Below are 21342 nucleotides of genomic sequence, written 5' to 3'. Positions count from 1 at the left end.
TCATTTCACATCACCAATTTGGACTATTTTGTGTATGTCCGTTTCATGAAATCCAAATAAAAATCAATTTCAATTACAAGCAATGCATCAAAATAGGTAAAACGCCAAGGGGGATGAATACTTTTGCAAGGCACTGTAGGATGCCCTACTATATATTTATGGACGAAGTGTGTGTGAGAGAAATAGAGGGAGAGGTGTGTATGATTGTGTATGCATGACTGTATGTGTGCATGACATTTGTGTGGGTGTTTATTCGCAAACAGTACGTGTGTGATCGGAGAGCAAATATCGACTTTGATGGTAGAAAACCCTTTCCATTCTACTGAACACATTGTAGCCACAAGACTCTCTAAAGATGTTTGGATGTGTTTGGATGAAGCATCACTGTTGATCCTTGTCTTCAGCATCTGCTCTAATATTCTTGAAAGACTTGATTGCAGTAAGTTGTCTCAAATTGATCAAAGACAGTAAGCAATAGAGAGACAGTCAGACAATGTAAAGGCAGGCGTCACATATCTCCACATATTGGAGAGCTTTCTACTGTCTTTTTACCGACTGGGCTATTGAAGTTTATTTTATTATCACTGAAATATTGATGCCCCCAAAAAGAGTCGATTTTCTCTGTGTGCATTTATTTGACTTGGGGACTATTCCAAATGAAAAGAAAGAGGGGGCTATGTTTTGCATTATTCCCCTGTTTTACGACAAATACCTAATGAAAGCCCCCGCGAGGGCGATCGAGTCCTGTATTTAATTAAGCCTTTATAAAATATTAACGCGGGAGACAGGGGCGTTTTCTCCCTCAATTCCCGCCTGTTTTGCGAGATGGGTCCTACAGGCTATGGAGCTCGAGTCCTGCATTCTAATTTCATATTGAAAGGGAGTAGCAGTTCAGATGTGCAGTAAAGCCACAGGATGCATAGGGGGCTGCTAGAATGTCTTTTAATCACTAGAAGAAGTCATGGCAGATTTATAAGGGCTCTTTAAGTTCATTTGTCGGCCCTAACCGTGTTCATGTTCATACCGCAACTTTAACAACCTTTAGAAATGACTTCTAATTTGAGGGCCCCTATTCTGTGAAGGGCACACCATGTGGGGATTGTGTAAATCACCAATAGCACTGCAGTGTCTTTTGTCATGGTACTGTTGATGACAACCCTAGAGGGAGGCGAGGGCTTCTCCTCTTTCCTCTCTCACCGGCTGTGAAATAGGAACTTTGCTTCTTGATGACTAGAGAGAAAATCTGACATAAAAGAAAGAGCAAAGCCTTGACAGTTCTGTAAAGGGCATCCTATAAAGTGCTGCAAATGTATATAATAAACATGTTGTGATTGGCAGGTTCAAGGCTGGTTTTTTTATATGACATTTTGACAATGGTGTAAAGTACTTCAGTAAAAATACTTGAAAGTACTACTTAAGTTGTTCTTTTGGGTATCTGTACTTTATTTTACTATTTATATTGTTGCCAACTTTTACTTCACTACATTACTAAATAAAATAGTGTACTTTTTACTCCATAGATTTTCCCTGACACCCAAAAGTACTCATTACATTTTGAATGCTTTGCAGGACAGGAAAATTGCCTTATTCAAGCACTTATCAAGAGAACATCCCTGGTCATCCCTACTACCTCTGCTCTGGCAGACTCACTAAACACATGCTTTGTTTGTTAATTATGTCTGACTGTTGGAGCGTGCCCCTGGCTTTCTGCACAAAATACAACAAGACAATTATGCTCTGGTTTGCTTATATAAGGAATTTCAAATTATTTGTACTTTTACTTTTAGTTTTGATACTTAAGTATATTTAAAACCAAATACTGTCAGACTTTTACTCAAGTACTATTTTACTGGTGACTTTCTTTTTTACATGAGTAATTATCTAATAAGGTATCTTTACTTTTACTCAAGTATGACAACTGGGTACTTTTCATCCACTACATTTCGAACATATGTTATTTTGGAGTAGGGAATTCTATACGTACAGGTTTGTTTATTGGCTGTATCTTTGAAGAGAAAGTGAAGAATAATTCTACATTTTATCTGATGCTGTGAAATCTGAGTACTGCATTCACAGTAGTGTCAACTGTCAGTCAATGAAATCAATGCATTATATAAATATTTTTTAATTAACGACGTATACCTTCTAAAAGCATGAACTCTCAGCTTGACTTTAATTGTCTTAATTGACAGATCCACACGGATTCGGACGAGGGCGAGGGGAACATCAAGTACACCATCTCTGGGGAAGGAGCGGGCACTATCTTCATCATCGACGAGCTGACAGGCGACATCCACGCCACCGAGCGATTGGACCGCGAGGAGCAGAGCTACTACACCCTCAGAGCTCAGGCCCGGGACCGACTCACCAACCACCTTCTGGAATCCGAGTCAGAGTTCGTCATCAAGGTCCAGGATATCAACGACAGTGAACCCAAGTTCCTGGAAGGGCCATATATTGGGAGTGTGGCGGAGCTTTCACAAATGGGTAAGAGGATAACCAGGGAGGAGTGTCTGTATGTGGGTCTTGACACAAACCTGTTCGCCTGGCATCTACTACCATACCCCTTTCAAAGGCACTTACACCTTTCATCTTGCAAATTCACCCTCTGAATAGCAGACGTACACAATCCATGTCTTTAACCTGTCTCCTCCCCTTCATCTTCACTGATTTGAAGTGGATTTAACAAGTTACATCAATAAGGGATTGTAGCTTTCACCTTGTCGGTCTATGTCATGGAAAGAGCACTGTTCTTAATGTTTTATATATTCAGTGTACATTTGAAGAGATGTGTATATGGTGCGATTTTTACCCAGGTCAGATTTGGACAATGCTACCCAACCCAGTCCCAATATAATGATCACCAGAGGGTTTGATAGTTTGTGAGGAAGTGGGAGACGTTGTTTATGCCTGTGTGTGATTGTTTTCAATGTACAGCAGCACATTGTTTTGCGTGTATGTGTGAGAGGGAGTCTTCTTGTGAGAAGGGGATACTAGGATAAATGTAATGGATCTCACTGTCCTTCGCCTCTGATTGGAATTCATTCCTGCTACCGCAGCACGTTTTGGCCCTTTTCTGTCGGCAATGCTTATTGAAACAGGAGAAAGAGTAGAGAGAGAACAGAAGAGAGAGAGAGAGAGGGAGAGAAAAAATATATAGAGTGAGAGGGGGGGGGGTAGTTAATGTTCAAACCCTCCCTCCCCCTCCTCCTTGTTACCCCACCTTTCAGTCAAATTACACATTAAGTGAGTGTGCACTTCATGTTTTATACATACAGTAAAGTGTCAAGGCTAATGAGAACTGCAGTGCTTGGTCAAGCATTTCCCTCCGTTTTGTTTTCTGGTCATATTTCCTCTTCCTGTAGAACAACAGCTAATAGCGTTGATCTGGCACCACTGTGATAAGGTCAAAGTCACCGCGGTTCATGGTTGAGAGGCTGAGGGTTTGGGTGACAATTACTGAAGCAGACCTCAACCCAAACACAGCCTTTTGGAGGCCCTCATCGAAATGTTGTTGCACTTTTACAGCTAATTTCCTTCTTATGCCATGTTAAAATGATATCTCAGTGAGAGTGACTAACAAAATCAATGGGGCCCCCTGGAGGTCAGGGCCCCTGGGCACGTGCCCTTCGTGCCCGGTCGGTAAATTGACCATGATTACTACAAGTTTACATAGCTGGCTATGCTAACTTACCAATCTAATAAATGTTAGCTAACAATAACTAATTGAGTGACTGTCAGTGACTGACATTAGAGAAAACTGCTGATGCACAATCACATTTTGAAATTGCACCTTGTGTATTCTACTATTCTAACTATCAACCGTGAGTTGAAACCCCGACTGAGTTCCTAAAAACAAAACCGTCCGGCGGCCCTAATCGACCGCTTATACCTGGGGCCGGCCCCGCGCAGGGCAATTAGGGCCACTGCGTAGGCCTACTTGATGGTGTTCATACTAGAATATTATGTAGGCTAAAGTATACATAAATATCTTCACCTACTGTACTGTATGACTTAGTAATAGTAGTAGCAGTCCTTGAATGGATCAACTTGCATTGTTTATGGAAAATGTGAACTATATGAAAAATTGTGAAATAATGTTGAAGTCAATTTCTATTCATTAGAATGGAAGTGTCAATGGAAGTCATTCTGGAAGTCATTCTGTACATGTCCCATACATTAAACTGCCACCATATCACCAAGCATTAACATTTGACTGATTGATTTGCAAAAATCATCATTTATTTCTGGTGTCGTTGTACTGTAACCACTCTACCCAGAGACCATAACTTCTCTATCAGAGACGGTAACCACTCTCTACCCAGAGACCATAACTTCTCTATCAGAGACGGTAACCACTCTACCCAGAGACCGTAACTTCTCTATCAGAGACGGTAACCACTCTCTATCAGAGACGGTAACCACTCTCTATCAGAGACGGTAACCACTCTACCCAGAGACCGTAACTTCTCTATCAGAGACGGTAACCACTCTACCCAGAGACCGTAACTTCTCTATCAGAGACGGTAACCTCTCTCTATCAAAGACGGTAACCACTCTCTATCAGAGACGGTAACCACTCTACCCAGAGACCGTAACTTCTCTATCAGAGACGGTAACCACTCTACCCAGAGACCGTAACTTCTCTATCAGAGACGGTAACCACTCTACCCAGAGACCGCAACTTCTCTATCAGAGACGGTAACCACTCTACCCAGAGACCGTAACTTCTCTATCAGAGACGGTAACCACTCTACCCAGAGACCGTAACTTCTCTATCAGAGACGGTAACCACTCTCTATCTACAGTGTACAGTCACTAAGCAGTTAAGCTCTTACATCGGCGGGCCCCGGTGGCAATGAATTAGTAAAACCAAAAGTCACCCAATAAAATACTACAGGAATAAAACTATTTGGTTTTAAATATACTTAAGTGTCAAAAGTAAATGTAATTGCTAAAATATACTTAAGTATCAAAAGTAAAAGCATAAATAATGAATAATGGAAAATGACCTATAATTTATAAAATGACTTCTATTAAGCAAACCAGACAGCACAATTTTCTTGTTTTTAGAATTTACGGATAGCCATGGTCACACTCCAACACTTAGACATAATTTACAAATGAAGAATGTATGTTTAGTGAGTCCGCCAGATCAAAGACAGTATGGATTGCCAGGATTGTTCTCTTCATAAGAATGTGAATTGGACCAATTCTTTCTTGCTAAGCATTGAAAATGTAACAAGTACTTTTGGGGGTCAGGGAAAATGTACCAAGTAAAAAGTACATTATTTTCTTTAGGAATGCAGTGAAGTACAAGTAAAAGTTGTCAAAAATATAAATAGTGAAGTACAGATACTCCCAAAAACGACTTAAGTAGTATTTAAAAGTATTTTTACTTAAGTACTTTTCACCACTGCTAGAATTCACCTTTTTTCTAAGAGTGTAGGTAGGGAATAGGGTGCCATTTGGGACACATTATTAGCCAGTAGCATGCACATGGGACCCATCTTTAGCCAGTAACATGCACACAGGACCCATCTTCAGGCAGTAGCATGCACACAGGACCCATCTTCAGGCAGTAGCATGCACACAGGACCCATCTTCAGGCAGTAGCATGCACACGGGACCCATCTTCAGGCAGTAGCATGCACATGAGACACATCTTCAGGCAGTAGCATGCCCACGGGACACATCTTCACCCAGTTACATGCACATGGGACACATCTTCAGGCAGTAGCATGCCCACGGGACACATCTTCACCCAGTTACATGCACATGGGACACATCTTCAGGCAGTAGCATGCCCACGGGACACATCTTCACCCAATTACATGCACATGGGACACTTCTTCACCCAGTAGCTTGCACATGCTCGCTGTGTTGTTTTATGGCCTTGGTGGAAAGCTGTTGTGTAATAAGAAGAAAAAGAAGAAAGTAACGCGGCATATTCATTTTCACTTAACGCTGCTGTCATGTTCTTCCTAACGTGGCCCTACCATAGCTCATGGCCCTAACAAGAGAGAGCCTGGGAACCAACATTTTTTTGTTTACATATCATTCAAGTCTGCTTGTTGTTTCAGATCGGTTAACGGCAAGGAGGAGAGGAGAATTAACTAGGCCTGTCAGGCCGAAGATTAATTCAGAGGGATCATTCGCCGTTGTCCTGCGAAAACATGGTCTGGCTAATGAAATCTGAGTCTTAAATCAAATTTGCGTTGCGACGGCGATTGAATTTTGCACTGAGCCGTGTGAATGTCTTCATGTTCAGACCATTGGTTGAACAGGGAGAGAGTCAGGCTGCTGTACAGGCTGTTTCACCTCTGTATTAAGGGTCCTGTGAGGATAGTGGAACGTGTTCTATGTGGTTAGCTGTTGCAGGAAATGTAGTACAGCTTATACTCTCAAACTCATCTTACTCAGACTTTACCAGAGATATACTTGATGTTTCAATTCCACCAGGATTCTACCTAATGTAGATCCATGCTAAGGGATCAAAAAGTGATCAAATTGATGAATATTGTCAGAATAATAGTGGTAGAGTTAGCATTAGCATATTTTTGTGACTGCTACTCTCTTTGCCCATCTATGGTATGTTCATGGTTCTGTAGTGTCTTCTTATGTAATGTTGTTGCCCTATTATGCACACATGTATCTGCTACTGGGCAAAAGCAGCAGCTAGCAGAGAAAATTGTGGCTAGCTGCGGGGTCGGCCAGTTCGTTCAATGATAATGCGAGGAGCCAGTGCTAATGGTAGCCTGAGAGAGCCCTCCACACGATGAAGGCTTCTATCTATGCCTTTTTGATTAATGTCTGTTCAATTGAAAAACAACAGGACATCATCTCTGTTTATGTGTCTTTTTTATTTTCTAAATAAAATGGCCCTGGCATTATGGTAAGTTATGCGGCCGTGTTAAAAGCTAATGTTACCTACCACTGTCCATTTGCAAGCCCTGGTCAGCCGTCCATTTAAAGTCCAAAAGCCATAGTTACTTTTCGCATAGCTCTAATTTGGCTCTGACAAAAACAGTGATTACATGTCAAGATGGACATTTCTGAAAGAGGAGATTTTATTCACATAGTCCACACAGAAGTTGGTAAAGGTAAACAAACTACCATAGGTCTACTAGCTCGGTGTTGAGGAGGTGGTTTAGGCATGAGGGTGCTGAGGTAGATAAGTGCTCACAGCGTGGCTGCTAGGCATTGCTTATGCGACTGAAAGGAGTATGGTTTATCTTTCCAAGTGGTATGCTCAAGATGGAAAAACACACTTTACTGAAAAAGATAATGTATTATATTTGATGTGCACATACTGTACTGGTGTGTGCAGGGTAGTGTGTATATCTCTGTTTGTACATGTTTATGGAGAAAGGTTGTATACAGCAGTGACTCGACCAGTGTGAAAACAGTTCTGAAAAAAATGGCACTTGAAAAATCATAATGGCACTTTGCGTCGCCTATGGCTTTTCACTACAACACACAATTTACTTTCTGGAGATATGTGTTTGCGACATGGATTTTTCAACTTTTTAACAAATACCAGTCTTTTAGTTTTTTTGCTGACAATTTGAAAATAACATATTGAGAAGGGCTTGAATTGGATCCAACTCTGCCTTTTGTTAGCTCTATAGAAAGAGAAGCCATTAATATTTGAATGGGATCCATCTCCTCGCTCTTTCAGACTATGGCATCCAAAGTAGGGGTTTAAATATTTAGCTTTAGTTTATACACCATGCCTAGAGTTTCAAAAACTTACGCTACATGAAAAAGTAATGTCAAACTTGTTCTGTACATTTTCTCAATGATCCACAGCACTATTGGGAATTGTATTTCTTACATTTTGTTTGTCAGGAACAAACAATGATGCCAAATTTTTCTGGACTTTAAACAAAATTGCAGTTTGTGTCTTTAAAGGCCCAATGCAGCTATGTTTATATCAATATCAAATTCTTTCTTGGTAACAATGTACCTTACTGTAATAAATAGTTTTCTAGCAAAAAAAATATTTATCAAACGAGAATTTTGCCAGGACTGTCGGAGTGGCAAGGGGAAAACAGGAAATGAGCTGTTATTGGCAGAAAGGTTTGATACTCTCTTTGTTATTGGTCTATTAACCAATAACCATTATTTGAACCAAGGTCTGGTATAGAAACCAGAAAATTGCTCAAATTGTTGAAATTTGTGGGTATGCTTTTAAGACACAGTGCATTCGGAAATTATTCAGAATCCTTGATTTTTTCCCCAAATGTTGTTAAGTTACAGCCTTTTTCTAAAATGTATGAAATAGTTTTTTTCCCTCCTCAATCTACACACAATACCCCATAATGACATAGCAATTACATAAGTTTTCAGACCTTTTACTTAGCACTTTCTTGAAGCACCTTTGGCAGCGATTAGAGCCTCAAGTCTACACCTGTATTTGGGAAGTTCCTATTCTTCTCTGCAGATCCTCTCAAGCTCTGTCAGGTTGGATGACGAGCATCGCTGCACAGCTATTTTCAGGTCTCTCAAGAGATGTTCGATCGGGTTCAAGTCCGGGCTCTGGCTGGGCCACTCAAGGACATTCAGAGACTTGTCCAGAAGCCACTCCTGTGTCGTCTTGGCTGAGTGCTTAGGTTAATTTTCCTGTTGGAAGGTGAATCATTACCACAGTCTCAGGTCCTGAGCGCTCTGGAGGAGGTTTTCACCAATGATCTCTATGTACTTTGCTCCGTTCATCTTTCCATCAAGCCTTATTCCCAGTCCCTGCCACAGAAAAACATCCCCACGATGATGCTGCCACCACCATGCTTCACCGTAGGGATGGGGCTAGGTTTCCTCCAGACGTGATGCTTGGCATTCAGGCCAAAGAGTTCCATCTTGGTTTCATCAGGACAGAGAATCTTGTTTCTCATGGTCTGAGAGGACTTTAGGTGCCTTTTGTCAAAGTCCAAGCAGGCTGTCTTGTGCCTTTTACTGAGGAGTGGCTTCCAAATCAAATGAAATGAAATCAAATTGTTTTTGTCACATGCGCCGAATACAACAGCTGTTAAGCTGTTAAGAAGCCTTTTGGTCCTAGACTTGGCGGTCCGGTACAGCTTGCCGTGCAGTAGCAGAAAGAACAGCCTATGGCTTGGGTAGCTGGAGTCTTTGACAATTTTTACGACCTGCCTCTGACACCACCTGGTATAGAGGTCCTGGTTGGCAGGAAGCTTGGCCCCAGTGATGTACTGGGCCGTATGCACTACCCTCTGTAGTGCCCTGAGCAGTTGCCATACCAGGCAGTGATGCAACCATCTGGCCATTCTTCCATAAAGGCCTGATTGGTGGAGTGCTGCAGAGATGGTTGTCCTTCTGGAAGTTTCTCCAATCTCCACAGAGGAACTCCGGAGCTCTGTCAGCGTGACCATCGGTTTCTTGGTCATCTTCTTGACCAAGGCCCTTCTCCCCCATTGCTCAGTTTGGCCGGGCGGCCAGCTCTAGGAAGAGTCTTGGTAGTTCCAAACTTCTGCATTTAAGAATGATGGAGGGAGGCCGCTGTGTTCTTGGGGACCTTCAATGCTACTGATATTTTTTGGTACCCTTACCTAGATCTGTGCTGACACAATTCGGTCTCGGATCTCTACGGACTATTCCTTCATCCTCATGACTTGGTTTTTGCTCTGACATGTAAACGTTGTAAACTCTCTGGTGGACTCCAATTAAGATGTAGAAACATCTCAAGGATGATCAATTGAAAGATCATCCGTTCATAGCAAAGGGTCTGAATACTTATGTAAATAAGGTATTTCTGTTTTTTCTTTTTAATAAATTTGCAAAAAAAATCTTCACCTGTTTTTGCTTTGCATTATGGGCTATTGTGTGTAGATTGATGAGGGGATAAAAACAATTTAATGCATTTTTGAATAAGGCTGTAACGTAACAAAATGTGGAAAAAGTCAAGGGGTCTGAATATTTTTGGAATGCAGTGTATTTGCACACGAGTTACACTCACGGTGACAGCAAAGTGGTCCTTTGTAGCTCAGTTGGAAGAGCATGGCGTAGGTTCGATTCCCATACTTAAAAATGCATGCGCGCATGACTGTAAATTGCTTTGGGGAAAAAAGCGTCTGCTAAATGGCATTTATTATTATTATAATATTATTTATTTATATAAATGGTCAACACAGTCTCATACTGGAGCATCAGTGGGTGAACATTGTGTGAACGTTTTCGCTGCTTTAATCCTGTGATTGATGTGGTTCCCTTCAAAGGGGACCCTGGCCAGGAAAGAGAAGCTATGACATGAGATTCGTTTCACAGCCTTCACAGCCCTACCTGATGCCTCCTGTGTTGATTGGCAGGGCACAGCACAGGGTTTAGGGTAGAGCACAGATCCCATATTGGAGACTAAAGTAAGCATATGGCCTATATAACCTTTCTATGCTGTGGAGAGCTGTAGATTGCGGAGGTTACCGTCATGACAGTGACAGCCTATCCAGGCTAAGTGCAGGTGAAACGCGAAATGAGAGAGATCACAGTGAAGAGGAATGGGATGGGCCGACCTCGTGCTTCGATCAATATGGCCCACATCCAAGTCTATTTGTTTGCCTAGGAACATCCAGTGTTACAGACTCAACCCCTACGTCGTAACTCATTGATTTTGACGTGTCTGAAGTCACCGAGCATGAATTGACATGGAAGTGGGGAAGTCTGATGTGTCACCTGGGAGCGCTGGATGGACAAAGGCAGAACAGGCATATCCACTTTCAAGGGACATTTTTCATGCCTTGAGTGACATGACCTAGACATTTTAGTCGTGCAGTCTTTTGGACGTACCACATTGCTCCTATGTAAGGATATTAAACTAAAGCACCAAGACCCTTTTTCATCCTAAGAACCGTCTTTTGGAAGAATGGGCTCTTTGATTCTTTGGAAGGCAAGAATGTTTCTTTGGAAGGCGGGAAGAGTTCTACATAGAACACATCTGAATCTGAATAAGCTTTTTATTGTATTTCTTTCTGTCTTTTAAACTGTGTCTGAGTATTGGCGTTTACTTCAGTGTTTAAACTTTAACATCAACAGTGTCGTGTCTTTACTATGGATTAAATGATTTGACCTGCTATTTTATAAAATCAATTCTCTAATTAATATTACCTGATTAAACTAATTATGTAAATGTAATTAACTAGGAAGTCGGGGCACCACGGAAGAATGTTTATAGATCTGTTGTCTTCCGAATAAACTCTTAAAGACCTGGTAATCTTTTATATCAAAAGCAGTCAATTATTAATTGTCACCTTATTCAGTCTGAATGTCGTAAAATTCTTCACGAACCCTGGCTAACAAGTTGAATCAGCAATACAAAATCTGGTGTAATTATTTATTTACTAAATACCTAAATAATCACACAGAATTACATATGCACAGGATGGATCATACATTGATTACTAATTATGTCCTAAAAGAAAACTTCCCTAGCTGACGAAACCGGTATGGCGGCTGGTTACACAAAGAAAGGGGGTAGGGTTTGAATGAAAGCGCGGTAGACTGAGGAACGAAAGGATTGGATCTCTATCAGACCTTATGAAGCTATGCTATCGTAAATACAGAATCTTATGCATTCTAAATAACCGCCCATTCGGAAAAGGAAAATGCAAGAACTATATTTACTCTGATCTGCGCTTCAATAGAATGGTCGAAGATGGAAGGCTGGGTTGCCCAGCAGAGATCTCCCTTGTCCTTTGAAGAATATTTCTGGGCGGATACATTGTAGTGCCGTCGCAGTGTGGTAGAACGTATACGTTGTAGTGCCGTCGCAGTGTGGTAGAACGTATACGTTGTAGTGCCGTCGCCGTGTGGTAGAACGGATACGTTGTAGTGCCATCGCCGTGTGGTAGAACGGTTACTTTGTAGTGCCATCGCCGTGTGGTAGAACGGATACGTTGTAGTGCTGTTGCCGTGTGGTAGAACGGGTACATTATAGTGCCGTCGCCGTGTGGTAGAACGAATACGTTGTAGTGCCGTCGCTGTCACTTTCTGACCTTTATTTCCTTTGTTTTGTATTTATTTAGTATGGTCAGGGCGTGAGTTGGGTGGGCAGTCTATGTTTGTTTTTCTATGATTTGGGTATTTCTATGTTTCGGCCTAGTATGGTTCTCAATCAGAGGCAGGTGTCATTAGTTGTCTCTGATTGAGAATCATACTTGGGTAGCCTGGGTTTCACTGTGTGTTTGTGGGTGATTGTTCATGTCTCTGTGTTTGCACCAGATAGGGCTGGTTTGAGTTTTCACATTTCTTGTTTTGTTAGTTATTTCATGTATAGTTGTCTTCATTAAAAGCATGAATAACCACCACGCTGCATTTTGGTCCGCCTTCAGATCCTTCAGATGAAGAAAACCGTTACAGTCGCCGTGTGCTAGAACGAATACGTTGTAGTGCCGTCGCCGTGTGGTAGAACGTATACGTTGTAGTGCCGTCGCCGTGTGGTAGAACGGATACGTTGTAGTGCCGTCGCCGTGTGGTAGAACGTATACGTTGTAGTGCCGTCGCCGTGTGGTAGAACGGATACGTTGTAGTGCCGTCGCCGTGTGGTAGAACGTATACGTTGTAGTGCCGTCGCCGTGTGGTAGAACGGATACGTTGTAGTGCCGTCGCCGTGTGGTAGAACGGATATGTTGTAGTATCCTGTCATTCTGAAGAGATTGTTCGTCCTTTCCTAGGCCACGCACGTTTACAACTGCTGCTGATAACTCGACATCTAGGATGTAACACTTCTTTAGTGAATAAGAGTTCAAAGTTCATTTGTCATACTATAAGCTCATGCTATATTCTGGCTTGTGTATTCAAATTCATCCTCCCAGTGTGGCGATCGTCACCTCCACATTGAAATTCGCCCTTCTAAACGTATGGACATCAGTCCTCATGTCATCGCGAACACAATGTTAATTTCATTAGGTTGTAGTCATTCAACCATTCGCAACCAGAGCTCATGCTGAGGTAGGCTTAGTTCGCTGTGAATTGGGTCACGTGGGCTCTTATAGAAATGTAGAAAAGGTGTTGTTTCATCATTTCCAACCAATGCCTATTCACATGGGCTTGGCCACTGATTGAGCATACAGTATTTCACTTATGAAAACAATCCTCTCATTTAAAAAAATACATTTATATTTCATATTTTCACAAATAGTTTAATATTTAAACATTTAAATTGCACAACAGTTCCATGTGAATCTGATAACTAGAATGTGTAGACTTTCCAAGATACAGTTTGTTGTCCTATCATCAGTAATAATGTCCCAGACAACAACTGATCTGACTTCATATTCTCTAAGTACCAACAGACACTTCCAACTGGTTGGATTACATAAAGATTGTTATTTTCCCCAACTTTTTGATGTTACAATACACTCTCTATGTTAACAAAGGGCTTTCCAAGAGTCCATTCTGTAGTGGAGAGAAAAAGGGGGAAAGGTATTTATGTGGGGTCATAAACCTCCCTTAACAGGGAAACGTCATGACATCAGTTTGAGTAATCTAATAAAAAAAATAGGTGTGAGATGTTTTAAGCTGTACCTACACGACATAACCAAAAGTGTGTGGACACCTGCCCGTTGAACATTCCAGAATCATGGGCATTAATATGGAGTTCGTCCCCCCCTTTGCTGCTATAACAGTCTCCACTCTTCTGGGAAGGCTTTCCACTAGATGTTGGAACATTGCTGCGGAGACTTTCTTCCATTCAGCCACAAGAGCATTAGTGATTTCGGGCGCTGATGTTAGCCTATTAGGCATGGCTTGCAGTCAACATTCTAATTCACCCCAAAGGTGTTCAATGGGTTGAGGTCAGGGCTCTATGCAGGCCAGTCAAGTTCTTCCACACCGATCTTGACAAACCATTCCTAATTTGAAGGGGTGTCCACATACTTTTGTATATATAGTGTATATTATGGGAATGTTTGTATCTGGTAATCCCTTAAACATTTGACATACAGTACTGACATAGTTGATATCTTTGCCATGATTTCCGTATTTCAAATGAGTATTTTCTGTGTTTTTTGGGGGGCAGAGAGTAGGAGGATAGAAGAGCAATCTTAAAGAACCTCAATATACTGCAGTTAAGTGTGATTGTATCATTTTTACTCTGAATATAGTAAAAAATATATAGAATAATAATACAAAGCCCTCCTGCATAAACTTCGCTGTACCTTACTTCATTGTTAATTTATAGACATACGAGATACCAGACCTGGTCTCAGGGATGGCTAACTCTGGAGATCCCTTATATCTCCACTGAGTTAGGAAAATCTGCTTTTAGTTTTTTTTTTTTACAGCTTGTGGAATAATCTCCAAAGCTCCCTAAAATTGGATGAATTGGTCAAATCAAATCAAATGTATTTATAAAGCTTTTTTTACATCACCAGATGTCACAAAGTGCTTATACAGAAACCCAGAAACCCAGCCTAAAACCCCAAACAGCAAGTAATGTAGATGTAGAAGCATGTTGGCTCGGAAAAACTCTCTAGAAAGGCAGGAACCTACGAAGAAATCTAGAGAGGAACCAATCTCTGAGGAGTGGCCAGTGCTCTTCTGGCTGTGCCGGGTGGACATTATAAGAGTAGATGTCCATAAAGGACAGATCGTTCTTCAAGATGTTCATAGATGACCAGCAGTGTCATATAATAATCACAGTAGCGGGTGCAACAGGTCAGCACTGTAGGAGTAAATGTCACTCGGCTTTTCATGAGAGAGAGAGCGAGAGAGAATATTGAAAACCAGATGTTTTAGGCATAGTTATAATGAAACAAGTTGATTCTCTTGTTAATTTTGACTGTTCTGGAGTGTAGATTTGCTTCAGTTCAGTATGAAATGTGTATACTGGGTGGTACCACCTCAAGGCTTACTATAAAAGCAGGTGACAGCACACCTTATTTGGTAATGGTCTTGGTAAGTGGAGTGTGCCAATATATTCTGCATGATGCTTCCATGAGAGAGAGGTGGGGGGTCAAAAACAGCAGGTCCGGAACAAGGTAGCACGTCCGGTGAACAGGTCAGGGTTCCATAGCCGCAGCATAAACTGGATCAGCAGAACGACCATTTTCCTAGGGTTCAGGTCCCCATAGAGAGAGAGGAGAATTGGAGGGAGCATGCTTAAGTTCACACAGGACACCAGATGAGACAGGAGAATTTCCCCAGATAAGACAGGAGAATTTCCCCAGATAAGACAGGAGAATTTCCCCAGATAGGACAGACTGACCCTAACCCCCCAGCACATAGACAATTGCAGCATAGATACTGGAGGCTGAGACAGCGAGGGTAGGGGACACTGTGGCCTCGTCCGGAGTTATCCCCGGACAGGGCCAACTAGGCAGGATATAACACCACCCACTTTGTCAAAGAACAGCCCCCACACCACTAGAGAGATATCAACAGACCACCAACTTACTACCCTGAGACAAGGCTGAGTATAGCCCATGAAGATCTCCGCCACCGCATGAGCCCGAAAGGGTGCAAAACCAGACAGGAAGATCACGACAGTGACTCAACTCACTCAAATGACGCACCCCTCCTAGGGATGGCATGGAAGAGCATAAGTAAGCCAGTGACTCAGCCCCCGTAATATCGTCAGGGCAAAAAATCCCAGTGGCGAGAGGGGAGCTGGTCAGCCAGAGACAGCAAGTGCGGTTCGTCACTCCAGTGCCTTGCCGTTTACTTTTGCACCCCTAGGCCAGACTACACTCAATCATAGGACCTACTGAAGAGATGAGTCTTAAGTTAAGACTTAAAGGTCGAGACCGAGTCTGCGTCTCTCGCATGGATAGGCAGACCATTCCATTAAAATAGAGGTCTATAGGAGAAAGCCCTGCCTCCAGCTGTTTGCTTAGAAATTCTAGGGACAATAAGGAAGCCTATGTCTTGTGACTGTTGCATACACAGAGTAGGCAATTTTGGGGCTTCACTATGTTTCATTGACATGTACAGCTGTGTGTCATCCGCATAGCAGTGAAAGTTGTCATGTGGAAACACAATGTCAACACCAAGAGGTAGAATATGTAGTGAAAACAATAGTGGTCCTAAAACGGAACCTTGAGGAACACCAAAACTTAAAATTGATTTGTCAGAGGACAAACCATCCACAGAGACGAACTGATATCTTTCTGACAGATAAGATCTAAACCAGGTGCCTCAAGGACAATTCAAAATGCTGATAGAGGACCTTTTTACTGAAGAATGTTGAGTTTTTTTATGACTCTTTTACTTTTAGTGTATTGATGTGTATGCATGGCTCATCTGAGAAAGAATCCTTGGTTTCAACATGCCCTTCTGACGAAAATAAATACATAAATAGAAAAACACTCAATCACACCCATCATTACTGTATTTCCCAGCATCCTTTATTGCAGGTTGGTTTACAGAATTGTTTGTTGCAATATCTGTGTTTATGCATGTGCATTGATTGGTTGATTAATCTTATGCTACACAAAGAGAAATAACATAAACGTTTCTAAACAAATAAGTTCGTAGTTGTATAAATTGGACCCGTTACTGAGATGGTTGTTCCAATTTAGATGATTTATGTAGTCTCAGAATCTATCAATATTCGCTACTTTTGCAGTCATTCTGAATGTGAGTTGCGGGTGATTAAAAGTTCCAATTATTCGATATCCTCACTTTGGCTGGATTACATTTTGCAAGCCAGCATAATGTGACTTGCAGGTCTGATGTGGCCTTGGTTTCAGACCACTGTGTTGTGATTTAACTAAGCCTTCAACAAAAGGCCTTATGATATATGTAACATATTGAGCTAAAGATCTTAATTTTAAAGATAACATAAGATAAAAGGTTATCTGTAGAATCCTTCATAGAGGGTTCTAGGAAGAACCTTTAGTTGATAAAAGGGTTCTTGGTAGAACCATTTATAGAGGGGTAGCAGTTGCGTCACAAATCACCTAGCAACCACACCAGGTGGCATGTTGGAAGATCAGAGTCAGTCTGGTGGAAGTCCTAATCAACCACATTGCTGGCTACGTTTTGCTACCACTGAAAAAATCGGGAAGATTGACCATTATTTTATTTTTCTAAGGACCTAGAAAACAGAGGCAATGGGAGAACCTATTCAAGTAAGTAAATATATTAAGGAAATATTTAAAAATTACAATATGATATTATTATTACTACCGAAACTTTGTGTGCAGGCTAACTCAAATAAGCTGCTAACATAATGTTAGCTGGTGAGCTAGCTAACTTTACATACTGTATAGATACAGGTACAGTGCCTTGCGAAAGTATTCGGCCCCCTTGAACTTTGCGACCTTTTGCCACATTTCAGGCTTCAAACATAAAGATATAAAACTGTATTTTTGTTACGGTGCGTGAATGAGGACCCAAAAGCGAATTAACGTAAACAGAGCTTCTTTAATAACAAAACAAAACGTAGGCTCAGATGGACCGGCAGGTTCCGACAGGACAGGACAAGGTTGCAGCAAACATGACGATAGTCTGGTTCAGGCATGAACAACACAAACAAGAATCCGACAAAGACAGGAGCAGAAACAGAGAGAGATATAGAGGACTAATCAGAGGGAAAAAGGGAACAGGTGGGAAAAGGGGTGACGAGGTAGTTAGGAGGAGACAAGGCACAGCTGGGGGAAAGAGGGGGAGAAAAGGTAACCTAACAACGACCAGCAGAGGGAGACAGGGTGAAGGGAAAGGACAGAAACAAGACACAACATGACAGTACATGACAGTACCCCCCCACTCACCGAGCGCCTCCTGGCGCACTCGAGGAGGAAACCTGGCGGCAACGGAGGAAATCATCGATCAGCGCACGGTCCAGCACGTCCCGAGAGGGAACCCAACTCCTCTCCTCAGGACCGTACCCCTCCCAATCTACTAGGTACTGATGACCACGGCCCCGAGGACGCATGTCCAAAATCCTACGGACCCTGTAGATGGGTGCGCCCTCGACAAGGATGGGGGGGGGGGGGGAAGACGAGCGGGGGCGCGAAGAACGGGCTTGACACAGGAGACATGGAAGACCGGGTGGACGCGACGAAGATATCGCGGAAGAAGAAGTCGAACTGCGACAGGATTAATGATCCGAGAAATACGGAACGGACCAATGAACCGCGGGGTCAACTTGCGAGAAGTGGTCTTAAGGGGAAGGTTCTGAGTGGAGAGCCAAACTCTCTGACCGCGACAATATCTAGGACTCTTAGTTCTACGCTTATTAGCAGCCCTCACAGTCTGCGCCCTATAACGGCAAAGTGCAGACCTGACCCTCTTCCAGGTGCGCTCGCAACGTTGGACAAAAGCCTGAGCGGAGGGGACGCTGGACTCGGCGAACTGAGATGAGAACAGCGGAGGCTGGTACCCGAGGCTACTCTGAAAAGGAGATAGCCCGGTCGCAGACGAAGGAAGCGAGTTGTGGGCGTATTCTGCCCAGGGGAGCTGTTCTGACCAAGACGCAGGGTTGCGAAAAGAAAGACTGCGTAAGATGCGACCAATAGTCTGATTGGCCCGTTCTGCTTGACCGTTAGACTGGGGGTGAAAGCCGGAAGAGAGACTGACGGAAGCCCCAATCAAACGGCAAAACTCCCTCCAAAATTGAGACGTGAATTGCGGACCTCTGTCCGAAACGACGTCTGACGGAAGGCCATGAATTCTGAAAACATTCTCGATGATGATTTGTGCCGTCTCTTTAGCAGAAGGAAGCTTAGCAAGGGGAATAAAATGAGCCGCCTTAGAGAACCTGTCGACAACCGTAAGAATAACAGTCTTCCCCGCTGACGAAGGCAGTCCGGTGACAAAATCTAAGGGGATGTGAGACCACGGTCGAGAGGGAATGGGAAGCGGCCTGAGACGGCCGGCAGGAGGAGAGTTACCGGACTTAGTCTGCGCGCAGACCGAACAAGCAGCCACGAAGCGACGCGTGTCATGCTCCCGGGTGGGCCACCAAAAGCGCTGGCGAATGGAAGCAAGCGTACCCCGAACGCCAGGGTGGCCGGCTAACTTGGCAGAGTGAGCCCACTGAAGAACGGCCAGACGAGTAGGAACGGGAACGAAAAGAAGGTTCCTGGGACAAGCGCGCGGCGACGGAGTTTGAGTGAGTGCTTGCTTTACCTGCCTCTCAATTCCCCAGACAGTCAACCGACAACACGCCCCTCAGGGAGAATCCCCTCGGGGTCAGTGGAGGCTACTGAAGAACTGAAGAGACGAGATAAAGCATCAGGCTTGGTGTTCTTAGAGCCCGGACGATAAGAAATCACAAACTCGAAACGAGCGAAAAACAGCGCCCAGCGCGCCTGACGCGCATTAAGTCGTTTGGCAGAACGGATGTACTCAAGGTTCCTATGGTCAGTCCAAACGACAAAAGGAACGGTCGCCCCCTCCAACCACTGTCGCCATTCGCCTAGGGCTAAGCGGATGGCGAGCAGTTCGCGGTTTCCCACATCATAGTTACGTTCCGACGGCGACAGGCGATGAGAAAAATACGCGCAAGGGTGGACCTTGTCGTCAGAGAAGGAGCGCTGAGAAAGAATGGCTCCCACGCCCACCTCTGACGCGTCAACCTCGACAATGAACTGTCTAGAGACGTCAGGTGTAACAAGGATAGGTGCGGATGTGAAACGATTCTTGAGGAGATCAAAAGCTCCCTGGGCGGAAACGGACCACTTAAAGCACGTCTTGACAGAAGTAAGGGCTGTGAGAGGGGCTGCCACCTGACCGAAATTACGGATGAAACGACGATAGAAGTTCGCGAAGCCGAGAAAGCGCTGCAACTCGACGCGTGACTTAGGGACGGGCCAATCAATGACAGCTTGGACCTTAGCGGGATCCATCTTAATGCCTTCAGCGGAAATAACAGAACCGAGAAATGTGACGGAGGAGGCATGAAAAGAGCACTTCTCAGCCTTCACAAAAAGACAATTCTCTAAAAGGCGCTGGAGGACACGTCGAACGTGCTGAACATGAATCTGGAGTGACGGTGAAAAAATCAGGATATCGTCAAGGTAAACGAAAACAAAGATGTTCAGCATGTCTCTCAGGACATCATTGACTAATGCCTGAAAGACAGCTGGAGCGTTAGCGAGGCCGAAAGGAAGAACCCGGTATTCAAAGTGCCCTAACGGAGTGTTAAACGCCGTCTTCCACTCGTCCCCCTCCCTGATGCGCACGAGATGGTAAGCGTTACGAAGGTCCAACTTAGTGAAAAACCTGGCTCCCTGCAGGATCTCGAAGGCTGAAGACATAAGAGGAAGCGGATAACGATTCTTCACTGTTATGTCATTCAGCCCTCGATAATCTATGCAGGGGCGCAGGGACCCGTCCTTCTTCTTAACAAAAAAAAAACCCCGCTCCGGCGGGAGAGGAGGAGGGGACTATGGTACCGGCGGCAAGAGCTACAGACAAATAATCTTCGAGAGCCTTACGTTCGGGAGCCGACAGAGAGTATAGTCTACCCCGGGGGGGAGTGGTTCCCGGAAGGAGATCAATACTACAATCATACGACCGGTGTGGAGGAAGAGAGGTGGCCCTGGACCGACTGAACACCGTGCGCAGATCGTGATATTCCTCCGGCACCCCTGTCAAATCACCAGGCTCCTCCTGTGAAGAAGAGACAGAGGAAACAGGAGGGATAGCAGACATTAAACATTTCACATGACAAGAGACGTTCCAGGAGAGGATAGAATTACTAGACCAATTAATGGAAGGATTATGACAAACTAGCCAGGGATGGCCCAAAACAACAGGTGTAAAAGGTGAACGAAAAATTAAAAAAGAAATGGTTTCGCTATGATTACCAGAAACAGTGAGGGTTAAAGGTAGCGTCTCACGCTGAATCCTGGGGAGAGGACTACCATCCAGGGCGAACAAGGCCGTGGACTCCCTTAACTGTCTGAGAGGAATGTCATGTTCCCTAGCCCAGGTCTCGTCCATAAAACAGCCCTCCGCCCCAGAGTCTATTAAGGCACTGCAGGAAGCTGACGAACCGGTCCAGCGTAGATGGACCGACAAGGTAGTGCAGGATCTTGAAGGAGAGACAGGAGTAGTAGCGCTCACCAGTAGCCCTCCGCTTACTGATGAGCTCTGGCTTTTACTGGACATGAAGTGACAAAATGACCAGCAGAACCGCAATAGAGACAGAGGCGGTTGGTGATTCTCCGTTCCCTCTCCTTAGTCGAGATGCGGATACCTCCCAGCTGCATAGGCTCAGCACCCGAGCCGGCAGAGGAAGATGGTAGTGATGCGGAGAGGGGGGCGACGGAGAACGCGAGCTCCTTTCCACGAGCTCGGTGACGAAGATCAACCCGTCGCTCAATGCGAATAGCGAGTTCAATCAAGGAATCCACGCTGGAAGGAACCTCCCGGGAGAGAATCTCA

At 43.8% G+C, this 21342-nt stretch overlaps 1 protein-coding gene across 5 annotated transcripts in view; it reads left to right on the top strand.

Annotated features, from left to right (window-relative positions):
• LOC110528552 (cadherin-22) overlaps positions 1-21342 on the top strand; it is a 269991-nt gene that overhangs the window by 133587 nt on the left and 115062 nt on the right. For all 5 annotated transcript variants that reach the window (XM_036984155.1, XM_036984152.1, XM_036984153.1 and 2 more), the window contains one exon: positions 2193-2487. In XM_036984155.1, coding sequence (XP_036840050.1) covers positions 2193-2487 — 295 coding nt within the window. The remainder of the gene's footprint in view (positions 1-2192; positions 2488-21342) is intronic.

The sequence above is a fragment of the Oncorhynchus mykiss genome, chromosome 7 (assembly GCF_013265735.2).
Source record: "Oncorhynchus mykiss isolate Arlee chromosome 7, USDA_OmykA_1.1, whole genome shotgun sequence".
Taxonomy (NCBI): domain Eukaryota; kingdom Metazoa; phylum Chordata; class Actinopteri; order Salmoniformes; family Salmonidae; genus Oncorhynchus; species Oncorhynchus mykiss.
Note: the sequence above shows the minus strand (reverse complement) of the source record. Positions and strands in the feature narration are given on the sequence as shown.